We start from the raw sequence: 13,057 nt of genomic DNA, 5'->3' as shown, positions 1-13,057 counted from the left end.
TATCACTGAATTATTTTTGTTGTTCAAAAAGTTTTTAAGTGCAGGCTTTTGTGCAATTGAAGTATTTTTTCCAATATTTGTTTTTCCGAGACAGGGTTTCTCTGTGTAGTCCTGGCTGTCCTGGAACTCACTCTGTAGACCAGGCTGGCCTCGAACTCAGAAATCCTCTGCCTCCCAAGTGCTGGGATTAAAGGCATGCGCCACCACTGCCGGGCTTCAAATATTTTCTTATGGTTCTTCCTTTGGACACTGTCAGTGGATATTATGTGCCCCACTTACTTCCATATGCAAGAAGGTGTTAATTGATAGTGTTTATAGGTGTGCTGGGTACGACATTCATGGGCTTTACTATGTGAGTTTTGGAATATTCAGTAAAGATAACTCAGTGGAATTATCTCCAAGCACAAACAATACAGTTTCATTCACTGTTTTGTTAATTCTCATATGCTTCAAGTTATCGTTAAGAATTTTATTAGTTATACTTATTTGAAGACTTACGGCAGTTGATTAATGACACTAAGTTGCAGTTAATGGGGAATTAATCGTCTTTATTTTCTGATGTTAAGTATTCTGTCTCTAATTTCATCAGTGATTATTTTCTATCATTTCATTCGAATTTCTTACAGGTTTTATTTTTTTTTCTAGCTTGTGACGAATGGAAGACACTGCCTAAACCCAATCTCCACAGAGACGTCAACCGATTTGGGCACTCTGCCGTAGTCATCAATGGGTAGGGACACATCACTCATTTTAGAACACGTGTATGTGCAGCTCCCCACGGCCTAAACCTCGTTTGGCACTTACTGCTGACTGTCAGTGACACTGAACTTTACACCTTCTTCCTGAATACATTACGGTTTGTTAGCCATGTCCATGATCGAGGTGCTAAACTGAGACTGAAGCTTCCTGGTGGGGTCTCTGCTTCTTCTTTGTTTCTCTTAATGAGCCTCTGAAAAGACCTAAGGAAGAAATAAAGACCAGCCTCCTGTCCTACACACAAAGAAATGGAGAACCAGATTCCCACTGTAGGCCTGCCTTAACCACACGTGTGAATTCTGACATCCGTAGATTATTGCCTCCCTACACTTTAATACTTGTGTGTCTTGTGGAAATTGGAGTATAGGATTAAATGGCAGTCTCTTTAGTTTATACATTCGTTTTGTTTGTTTTTGATACAAGTTCTCATTCTGTAGTGTAGCTGTATTGGAAGTATGTAATCCATGCTACAATTGAATTCATGTCCAATCCCCTGCCTCGCAGGACCCTAGCATTTAAATCCTTTGAAAAGTTCCCAGAATTCCAAACATCACACAATTGCAGAAACTATCTGCAGCTGGAAAATCCATGCCTCTGCTAGAGCACGAGGTAAATCATAGTCAGCTGCTGGGGACAGTCTGAGGCGTCTCCACATCCGCACATCTGGGATTAAAATGAAAATATATTCCTATGATTCTGTGCATTTAAAAGAAACCAAAATGACAGAATTCACTTCGGTGTTTTGATTTTTAAAAAGTTTTTATCAGTTCTTTGTGAATCTCACATCATGTATCCCATTCTGACTTATCTCCCCTCCTCTTGTACCCGCCCTCTACCCTTGCAGCCTCCCCACAACAGGGAAAAAAAATCTTGTGGATTCTGTAGCATGTCAGGGTGTGTCCCACAGTAGACTCTTGTCTACACTTCTTTGCTTGCAGATGTTCATTGCAATGAGCCACTGGTCTGGTACAAGGGCTCTGGCTCTGCTATACACTATCAATAGTGGACCCTCCCTGGGGCTCCTGGAATATCCCGTGTTGCCCTGAGTCATGGGTCTACTGACTGGCCCCGTCATGCACTCCAGCAGGTCATAGATTGGGTAGATGTTGGGTGGACCAATTCGAAGCCCTGTATCTGGGTCTGGGCGGATCTGAGCTGGTCCACCCACTGACTCTCCCCTACCCTACCATTGGGTTGTACCCTGCCTGCCCTGGCTGACCCATCCAGTGCTGCTGCCAGCACTCGGCAGAGCCAGCTCTCCCGTTTTCACGCCCTTGGGGCTGGCTCACCAGACATTCCCATGTCCATGGCCAGCTCTCCTGTGCTGCCCAGGCGAGGGCCTGCTGTCCCCAAAAGGGGGTGCTTAAGATCCTTAATTCAGAATGTTATTTTTATAAGCTTATTATTACCTCCTCCCAGTTATTTCCAACTGTAGCCATGCAATGAATTGTTATTCACAATGAAGTATTTATAACTGACATGAATTGACTTAAAAAATAGCAATGGATGAGATTTATCTGAATCCCCCCCCCCACTCCTGCTTCATTGTGGAAAATAGGGTTTGATTTTGATTTTTTTTAATATAAAAATATTCTTGAAGCATTTTAGACCAGTTTGTGTTGCTTTGAGGGCATGCAAGAATTGTCATTTATAGTGGTAGACACTTTAGGATTGTGAAGGCTCTGTTACAGACCTGGGTGTGGAAGTCTTACCATGACTTTACTCGATCATGAGTTCAAGGCTTGGAAGGGGCACAAGTTCCAGCCTGGCCAAGGATACATTTGTAGACTTTTGTCAAACACAACACTCCAAAACAAAACAAACCTCACCAAACAAAATCCCCAAACCAGTATAGAAACAAAAAAAGGGTAAATCTGGACAACTATTCTAAAGTGTACCCTAACATTTATATATTACCATAATTAAATATTACTATAGTATGATTGTAATGTATTTCTTATAATATTGTTTCCTTTATTAAGATGGTAGTACTTTTTCTGATAAAGGGAATGTTACATTCTTGTATCTTTCTTCCATTAGTAATAAACATGTTTCGAGATTTAATGTTTCCATAAGACATACTGTATTTCAGATTTTATCTGAAAAATTATCAAGAAAAATCTTAAAAGAGTTAATCTGGGCGTTTCACATTCTACTGTGTGTTAGGAGACATATGATTTTAAAGAAAAGTTGGGCACAAACACAAACATTTAAATGTTAACTGTTTATTCTTCACACAGATTCACCAGGCCCTAAGGTACACTGTCTCTGTCTTTTCATAGGTCAATGTATATATTTGGTGGATTTTCTAGTGTGCTCCTTAATGATATCCTTGTGTATAAGCCTCCAAACTGCAAAGCTTTCCGAGATGAAGAACTCTGTCGAAATGCTGGTCCAGGGATAAAGTGTGTTTGGAATAAGAATCACTGTGAATCTTGGGAATCTGGAAATACAAGCAATATTAGAGCAAAGTGTCCTCCCAAGACAGGTGAGGTGTTCTCCCTTCCATTCTGATTCTAAAACTTTTCTATTTATTTAAAAGTAGATTGATTTTGCTTATATGAGGTTCCTTATTTTAGAAATTAAAATTATTCTAATTATGAAGTCTGATACTTGAACTAGACAGCAGTTAGTTTTTTTTTTTCTTTGATGCTTCCGGTTTTAGTTTTGTAATGTTTAGGAATATTTTATGTGGAACATTAATTATTTTATATAAAGGAAGTAAATTATTTTACATTTGCTGTTTCATCTAGAATTGCTGCAAAACCACATTATAGAATTGATTTTTCTATTTTGGAACAGAAAGCATCTCATCATAATGAATTTACAAATAAAATTATCACACAGCAGGATTAACAGTTGGCAGTCCTAAACTCTATACACCCCGTGCCCATGGTGAATCTGTGAAGCTTTTCTTGGGCGTGCCTTATTCTATTATGATGTGCTGAAAAGATAATTAGAGTTAGGAAAAATGATCAGTCAGGATTTGTAGTTGCAATTTGTGCGACAGTTACGGAGTTCAGCTGGGTGAGGGCTTTGACAAATTTTGCTGCTGCGACTAATAAACCCCTCTGTATCACATTGTATCTCTAGATATCTTTAGAATCATAAAATACAAATGTTTATAATTGTATTTCATTTGGTTGTATACTGTTAGTAAATTTCTAAATGAATAAATTTAAAAATGTGTCCTGTAAATACAAAGTTGGCTTAATACTTATTTTGCTACTGGTATTTTCTTTTGTGGGTAAGGGACATGCTAGCGAGCCTTCAGTAGGTAACTAAATGGGAATTCAGAATCATGACGTTTCTTTTTGAGCCCGCTGTGCGTTCTCTCCCGTGTGTGTTGCAGCTGCTTCTGATGACAGATGCTACAGATATGCTGACTGTGCCAGCTGTACAGCCAACACAAACGGGTGCCAGTGGTGTGACGACAAGAAATGCATCTCAGCCAGCAGCAACTGTACCACGGTTCGTACATAAGGGTGGATGGTGACGTCACGGGCATGCTGCCCGTATCGCTCGCTGGCTTACCGTCCAATTAATTACTGTGCACAAAGGATGACGTCACGGGCATGCTGCCCGTATCGCTCGCTCGCTTACCGTCCGATTAATTACTGTGCGCAAAGGATGACGTCACAGGCATGTTGCTCGCATCCCCTTACCTTCCCATTACTTTGTGAAAGGGACGACGTCTTGGGCATGCTGCTCGCATCGCTTGCTTACGATCCAGTTCTGTGCGCAAAAGCTGACGTCACGGGCATGCTGCTTGCATCCCCTTACCTTCCCATTACTTTGTGAAAGGGACGACGTCTTGGGCATGCTGCTCGCATCGCTTGCTTACGATCCAGTTCTGTGCGCAAAGGCTGACGTCACGGGCATGCTGCTTGCATCCCCTTACCTTCCCATTACTTTGTGAAAGGGACGACGTCTTGGGCATGCTGCTCGCATCGCTTGCTTACCATCCAGTTCTGTGCACAAAGGCTGACGTCACAGGCATGTTGCTTGCATCAACCTTATGGTCCAATTACTATGCGCAAAGGGTGATGTCACGGGCATGCTGGTCGCTTTGCTTGCTAACCATTTAATTGCTGTGTGCAAAGTGGAGACCTTTCACAGTCACAGAGCGTGTGTTGGGATCTGTCCGTGCATGGTGGCACATGCCTTTAATTCTGGCAATGACGCAGAGGCATGCAGGTCTCTGAGAGTTCAGGGACTGCTGGTTTACATAGTAAGTTCCAGGAAAGCCAGGCATATATCTAGAGAGAGCCTGTTTCAACACCCTCACCCTTCAAACAAAGGAAATAGATAAGGAACCAGTCACATCTCAGCACATTGCAGTTAGCTAGTAGTCTACAGCTTTGTTGGGTAGACGTGCCAGTCTGTATTCTGTTTTGTAACTTGTAATCTTTCTGCCTGATTTCATGAAGGAGGCTGGCAGGCTTCAGTCTGTATAGTGCAGACTCTTTATTGTTAGTGCTGTCTTTCAGTGATCTTTTTAGCACTGATGGGATCCATGTGGGTTATGTAGATAGATACCATGATTACTTCTGGGATTCCTGTCAGGCACGTCAGCTGTGCTCCTGTTGGCCTGTGGTTTGCACACTTAATTTTACATTTTACCACAGCGCTGATAACCCCAGTTCTTCCTTCTCTATCTTTAGATCCTGACTGAAGGCAATTTTGTTTTGCAGCTGACCTTTAGCAATGATTTTGATGATCACAACTGTGGGGCTCCTATTCACATTTAGTATGCAGAGGCTGAGCTCCTTACACTTACAGTACACGGAACAGCCTTCCTGTAACTGCCAGTACACATCGCAGCCTTCCACAAACTACAGACTTTCTACAACCAATGATTTTCTGACATAAAATATCAGTATCGTTGGACTATTGCTTTAGACAAACCAAAATTATTGAAAAAATTTAAAATTAGTATTTATGGTTTGAAAGAGTGAACATTTATCTACAGCATATTAAAAATTTCTTTAACCACCAATGATATTTGAGCATATTAATGTTGTTGGAGTCTTACAAAATAGTAAAACATGGAGGAGAATTTAGTTATTGGCTCAGTACATTGAACCATTTGCCCTTATAATATTTTGTTAGTATATAATTTTCAGTTATATGAATCAAATTTAAGATATACTAAAGGTTTGAGTTTTACTATTGTTTATAGTATGTTTATAGTATAGAATTTTTTGAAATTTCGAGTTATACTTTTAGATATGTGCTACTCAGAGAAGTGTAATTATTTTATTGGAAATAAAAATTAAGTAAACTAAGGCACAACGTAAAGGTCTTGTGTTATGGTTAATGTTCTTTAAAGGGACACACTCACACGGTTTTAAGGACTTGTTCATGTGATTTGAAAAGTCTCCTTGATATGTCTGTCACCTGTAAACTGAACACACAAGAAAGTGTGATAAGATTCCAGAAGTATGGTGGCCTAGAGCTGCTAGCACCACTCAGGTGAGCCCTAGCCAAGCACAGGGAGTCAGACAGCGATCCTTACTCTCCCAAGAGTTTGTGTTGTGCGTCTGTCCGTGGACAACAGGACATTGTCCGTCCACATTGGGGGATGCATGTCAGTCAGCTCATGGAAATGCTACTCTCAAATGGACATCTTCACAGACATGCCAGACTATGTCCTAGCCAAACTGACACATCCAATTAGTTATCACATAATCAACCTGTAGAAAACTACTTCTTAAAAATTTCAAGAAAATTTTATTTTAACCCTTTGATAACTTTGAATTAGTTCTTGTTTAAACATTATTTTAATCTGCTCTAGTTGCAACATAAACTGTATGATTTATAAGAAATGAGGATTCATTTCCCAAAGTTTCCAAGACTAGGGAATCTCAAGTTGTGATCAATGACAGCTCAGAAGACCCAAGTTCTGGTTCGCACACCATTTCTTCTCATGGGATTTGGTTACAGGGCAGGCTTCTGCACATGAAGTCTCCACCACTGAGATTGAATTACATACACCTCAGTGTCCTCTCCCATATTCTCACCTTGGGGACTTGTCACCAGTATGTGAATTTTGGGGATACAGACAGTCCATAGATGCTCAAATCTGTGCATATGTTTGTTTTGGTAATTATACTTGCATCTGAAAAATTAAGTTATATAAATTACTCTGAAGTGTTCATCTTAAAACTTTGTCCTTTTGCTTTCATTTTACTTTTGACAGTGTATTAGCCAGGAATGACTTGGATGCCATTGCAGGAGCGAGCAGATGGTGCTGACCCATTATTTACAACCCTGCCATAATGCACTTTTTAGGCAGTTTCATCCGAATGTCTGGCGATTAAGCCAAGCTGAATGCTAACGGACACTTAAAAGTTCCACGGGAATTCAGTCGGATTATGTGCAGTGATACCCTGTTTCATTATTCAGCCATATTTATTGCAAGTTGCATATCTGTGCTCTAATGGGTCAGAAATCTGTTTGCTTTTCGTGGATTTACATTCTGAATTCATGACTAAATAGATCAAGGGTTGGAACAGTTGCGGTTACTCCTCATTGCCTGGTTACTAATGTGCCTCTGGCCCATCAGGTGAACAGTGCCAGTGTAATTCAGAGCAGTGTTCTGCTGTATTCCACCATTGGTTCCTGGGTGCTGTGTGTGATTAAAATAGAATTTTCTCTCGTTTGTTACTCTCGTCAGGGAGGGAGCTGCTGCTGATGGGGGGCTGTAGCTGTACCAGCTGCGGGCTGTGACGGACTGCTGTTCTAAGGGTTTGCACGAAGCTGCCTTTTCCCCCCTCACTCCAACATGTTCAGTCTTTCTCTTGTTATTTTCATAGATTTACGGATTCAATAAGTAAAGCAAATTTATTTCCTTTTGGTTGGTTGGCAAGTGCTTTAAATTCTACTCTAACAGTCATATAGAATAATGCTAGAATTTATGCGCTATATGAAAAAAATACTTTGAGTAAGAAAAACCAACATTGAGCTAGTTTACCTGTTCCCTAGGGAGATGTGGTGGTCGAGTAACTCACAGTTGAAATTTATGAAAATGCGTCTGAGGTTTTTTTTTTTTTTCAGGATGAACAAGTTAAACATTATATGTCGGTACATTTCATCTGTTATCATGTGGTAAATGTGATATTCTCTAGAGAAATTAGTATTTGGCTCAGGAGATGGCTTAGTGAGTATGTGTGAGGACCTCCACTGAATCCCAAGAACTTATGCAAAGTCAGCAAGATGGCATGCACCTTTAATCGTAGTGCTTCGAGGGTTAGAGTGGACATGAGGCAGGAGATTTCCCTGAAGCATGCACGGCCGACAGCTTTGCTGTGTATAACCCTGAACAACAAGGAGACTCTGCCTCAAACCAGGTGGACGGCAAGGGCAGGACCCGGGCTTGTCCCCTGACCAAACATATGCATTACATACACACATATGCGCGCGCGTGCATACACACACACACACACACACAGTCAAAGAAATTAACCCTTTTGTCTTGGAAGTGACTACATACTTATTTACTTGTGCCGGCTAGTTTTGTGTTAACACAAGCTGGCATCATTTTGGAAGAGGGAACCTAAAATGAGGAAATGTCCCCACCTGACTGGATTGTGGGAAAGCCTGTAGTGTATTTTCCTGATTGGTGACTGGTGTAGGAAGGTTCAGCTCACTATGGGTATAGCCACCATGGGGATGGTTGTTCTGGGGCACCATAAGATAACAGGTAGCATCAGCTATGAGGAGCAGGGAAGTAAGCAGTGCTTCTCCACGGTCTCTGCTTCAGTTCCTGCCTCCAGGTTCCTGCCCTGACTTCCTTCCATGTGGGCTGTGATGGGGATGTGTAAGCTGAAATAAACCCCTCCTTTTTCAAGTTGCTCTTGGCCATGGTGTTTTATCAAAGGCATAGAAACCTTAACTAGAATGTGTGCGTGTGTACAGGCCATGCGTGTAGGTCAGGGGGCAGTGTGCAGAATGTGCTCTTTCCTTCCTCTCCATATATTCTGGGGATTGAGCTCAGGTCATTTGGCTTTCTGAACCATCTCGCCTGCTTGTAGTGCATTTTATAAAGGGAGCATAATATTTTATCAGTAAATATTAGTGGATGGTTGTTAAAGTATCTGAAAATTTTTATCTATTATAAAATCTATTTTTATATAGATAATATGAGATAGTTGTTTATTAATTTTAAATTTTAGCCTTAGTGACTGAAAATTAGAATTGACCTAATCTATAGAAGAAAGTCAGATATAAGCAATTCTCTTTATAGACACTAACAGGTTTGGTGTGTTGCTCAAAATATATAATTAAGTTCTTTTCAGGATTTTTCTGATATAGGCATTAGTCTCTGAATGTCTCAAGCCCCAGTGTGAAGGTCTGTATTTATGGTGTAGTTTTTAATCATAGAGAGTGGTAATTTTCTGTGAAGTAGTCAGTCCATCCTCAGCGTATGTAAGATATGACACAAGGGTGACTATACAGCCTTTTCTTTATTGATCCTCAGCTGGTAACTTTTCATTGCCAGAATTAGTTGAAATATGGTTTTATGATGTAGTAAGATTGAAAAAAATGTAACATTTCAGTTTTCTGTGTAGCCTCCATGAAGGAATAATATCACAGAGACATCAAATATTAGCTTGAAGTATTCTGACAATAATTTTTCTTTTCATATTGTAATAGATTTGAAACTATTTTACTAATTTCAACTTCATCATCTATCATGATAGCTTTATTGGGACTAGAATCATCTCATGTCATTAGTAAGAATGAATTCATGCCTTCGCTTAGAGATTTGTTTTCAGATTCACTAAGAAGTTTTCATTAGTTTCAAATTTCAAATTACTTAATTTTCTCAGTAGTCTCTGATTTTAGGAACTTACTACAGTTCTCAGAACAATAGTTTACCATCTTAAATGAAAAAAAAATGTAGAGGAACAAAACTCAGAATTTAAGAAAAAAAACAAAACCAAAAAACCAAAAAACCAAACCAAACCAACAACAACAAAATACAACTCATGAGTTGGATAGCACCCTGAACTGTTAGAGACTAAGAACTCCCTTATTGCCCCGAGTCCCACAAAAGCTATAAAAGCCAAACAACCAGCCTGTGAGAATAGTAACATGAATCCAAGTGACAGGATCAGAAACAGTCTATCTGGTCACAGTGTGGTCCGCAAACATGGTCTTATCATTAGCATCCTCTGATTGATAAGCTTGATTTCTCTGGTTGCCTTGGGCAATATCTGTTAACGCACGTTCTCGTCCTTGTCTACTGCTTACCTGCTAAGTCACATTGCAGTTTACTATGCAGGACAGTAAATTCAAGCTAAATTTAATTCAATGAATGATGGAATAATTAAGAGAAATTATGATTTGATAGGATTGGGTAAACTTTGTGATGTCTTAACAATCCTTGTTGTTCAGCTGTTGAAAAATAACCTGTTTTGTCTTTCACTTTTTTAGTCTGTCAGAAACTACACTAAATGTCATATAAGAAATGAGCAGATTTGTAACAAACTTACAAGCTGTAAAAGCTGTTCATTAAACTTGAATTGCCAGTGGGATCAACGGCAGCAAGAATGTCAGGCTTTGCCAGGTAACTATTTCATGATTTGATACATGCGGACTTTACAGACTAATGTTATTGTATCTATGGGCATAACAAAATACATTCAGAGTTGGATCAGTAAGTGTCCATTTAGCAAGATAACAGTAGCAGCTTCTCCTCTCTAGACTTGTCTAGGGCCCATGACTTGTTCTTGGGCCAGTAATGGTGCCATGTGTGGGTTTCCTCTTGCAGGGCCAGGACACAGGTCCATCGAGGAAGTGATTGGTTACGATGTGATGTTTGTGACACCTACTGGTGGGTCCTTGTAACTCAGATTCATAGCTGTATAATTGGTGATGACTTTCCTCTTGTGTGTACAGCACATCCTAGACCTGTGAGTGAGGAAAGTTAGCCAGAGGAATGAGTTCCTCAGGATTTGTCTGACTGGAGAATGTGGTATCTTCAGCAGTAGGGTCTTGCTGTTGTTCTGCAGCACAAGGATGGACAGTGGGTCCTGGGGTCTTTGGAACCTCGTTGGACAACAACTCAAAAAAAGTAACCATTTCTGACACTCGGCTTTTTATTGTTATCTTCTGGTACACAGTAGGGCCTTTGTTTCTCCTCTTATAGGATAGATCCATTTTGCATTGTGTGTGTGTGTGTGTGTGTGTGTGTGTGTGTGTAAGCTTCTCTGGTAGTAGATTTCCATTTGGCCTTTTTTGAAGGTTTTTCACACTATCTATCCCTCTCCATAGTCCCTCTATCTACTGCAGACTCTTCCATACGTTAAACCCTTCCCATTCCATTGTTCTCTTTAAACCCTTTATTTTTTCCATCAATAAAATTTTGTTCAACTTGATATCAGATATATACATTAAAATAGCAAATGAGACAGGATTCTATTAAATTTGGTGTTATAAGACAGGAGAGAGAAGTGTCACTTTGCTTGATATTTGACTGATAGAATTGAAAGCACACCCCTGGGGGAGCTACTATGCAGGAAGCCAAGCAAGGCCTTAAACAGCATTTAAGAACATTGTGGAGGGCAGGAAGAGAATGAACGCACTTGAATATCACTGAGGGAATGACTGAGCATGTCACATACAGTTTGTTCTCACTAGGAAATGCAACATAGGCACTGAAAGGAATGCTGTTAGGAATACTGTTGATAAGGTGAACTCATATAAAAATATCTCCTTGACAATATATGCATGATTATATCTATATAGGATGGACAAGAATATAACCTTATCTGTTTGTATTGAGACTTGGGGACAAATTCTTTCAAAAGACACCTTTAATTTTGAACATTTTATTTTACAAATAAGAACAAAAAAATAACACATAACAAAAATATTTGGTTTCAGAAATGAGAGTCGACAGCTCGAGAGACAGTGGTTAAAGGTGGTAACCACCTATAGAAAATGGAACAAAGGACCAGCTGGTAGACTAAAGTTTAAGCCAGAACTAGGCAGAAGACTTTGCGTGATGATATAAGGACACACAATGAAGGACGCACATAAACATATAGGCTACAAATATAGACATTAGTTGGATCCACTGTTAAACTAGAAGCAATTTTCAGTATACTCCTAAATTCTTCACCAACTTCTATTATCCTAAAGTCAGAAGCAACAACATTCCAATGAGTTGTTATGCAAAGTAAAAAGTTACAACCTTTATTGAACAGGGTATCCTATGTATAAACCCCTTATAATGTATAAACCCCTTATATGTATCCTTTAGTAAACAGGGTATCCTATGTATAAACTATGTATCCTTTAGTAAACAGGGTATTCTATGTCTAAACCCTTTATAATATGCCTCCTGTTCCTCATGGCTCCTTAGTCATTACCGCCCTCTATGGGACTGCCAGAAGAAACACACCCTAAAATCTAAAGACTGAGGTAGATCCATCCACAAAGGAGGGAAACAGGCAATGCTTGAGCTGACCCACCTCACTCCAAAGGATTGTTTCCAGCTCCCGACAACATCAAGTTGAGACTTTTGCTTTTCTTAATGGCCGAATATCATTCCACAGTGTAAATATACACGTTTTCATTGCCCCTTCATTGGTTGGTGAGCATGTCGGCTGTTTCTACTGACTGGACATTGGGGCAAGGCTGGTACGGCTGCATCATTGGGTAGATCCTTCTAGCCTTTCGAGGAGCCGCTACACTGATTTCCATGGTGACCCTCTCAGTTCTCCCCCTTCCCCACATACATGCACATACCAGCAATTGTTCTGACTGGACTGAGAGGAAATCTTGTTCTCAATGTTTGCATTTCATCTTTTCTGAATTTGTTAGTTCGAGGCTCTGGTTCGTAACGGTTCGTTTTCTTGCTGTTTATTTTGAGTTGTTTCTGTATTCCAGGTACTAATCCTTTGGCAAACATATAATTAGATTTCCCCTTTGTAATCTGTTTTATCATTTGAGTGGTGATATCCTTTTCCTTTGCTGTATAGAAGGGTTTCAGTTTCATGAGGTCCATTTATTAATTGTTGTCTTCACTGTTGTGTTTCTTTGATTTTTCAGTCTGTCATTGGCATATAGCAGGACAACTGATAATTGTACATTGATTTTTATAGCCACTTTGCTGAACCCATTTCTCAGCTCATAAGAGTTTTGACTAAGTGGCTTTAGGCTCTTACATATAAGATGACATCACCTGCTCGAAGGGATACTTCTTTCGCAGTCTGCACTCTGTCGCTTGCTTGCTTTGCTGCTCTAGCTAAGACTTCAGTGTTATATTAAACAGAGGTGGAGACAGTAG

The 13,057-nt window shown here is 39.9% G+C and overlaps 1 protein-coding gene across 3 annotated transcripts in view; it reads left to right on the top strand.

Moving 5' to 3' along the window:
• Nucleotides 1-13,057, top strand: part of Atrnl1 (attractin like 1) — a 531,270-nt gene that overhangs the window by 66,559 nt on the left and 451,654 nt on the right. For 2 of the 3 annotated variants that reach the window (XM_052182687.1, XM_052182678.1), the window contains exons 11-14: nucleotides 646-730; nucleotides 3,039-3,244; nucleotides 4,109-4,227; nucleotides 10,198-10,330. In XM_052182687.1, the coding sequence (XP_052038647.1) occupies nucleotides 646-730; nucleotides 3,039-3,244; nucleotides 4,109-4,227; nucleotides 10,198-10,330 (543 nt within the window). Of the gene's footprint in view, nucleotides 1-645; nucleotides 731-3,038; nucleotides 3,245-4,108; nucleotides 4,228-10,197; nucleotides 10,331-13,057 lie in introns of those variants that run through there. The other variant, XM_052182695.1, reaches the window with a different exon arrangement.

The sequence above is a fragment of the Apodemus sylvaticus genome, chromosome 1 (assembly GCF_947179515.1).
Source record: "Apodemus sylvaticus chromosome 1, mApoSyl1.1, whole genome shotgun sequence".
Lineage (NCBI taxonomy): Eukaryota > Metazoa > Chordata > Mammalia > Rodentia > Muridae > Apodemus > Apodemus sylvaticus.
This window is presented reverse-complemented; position numbering and strand designations above follow the sequence as displayed.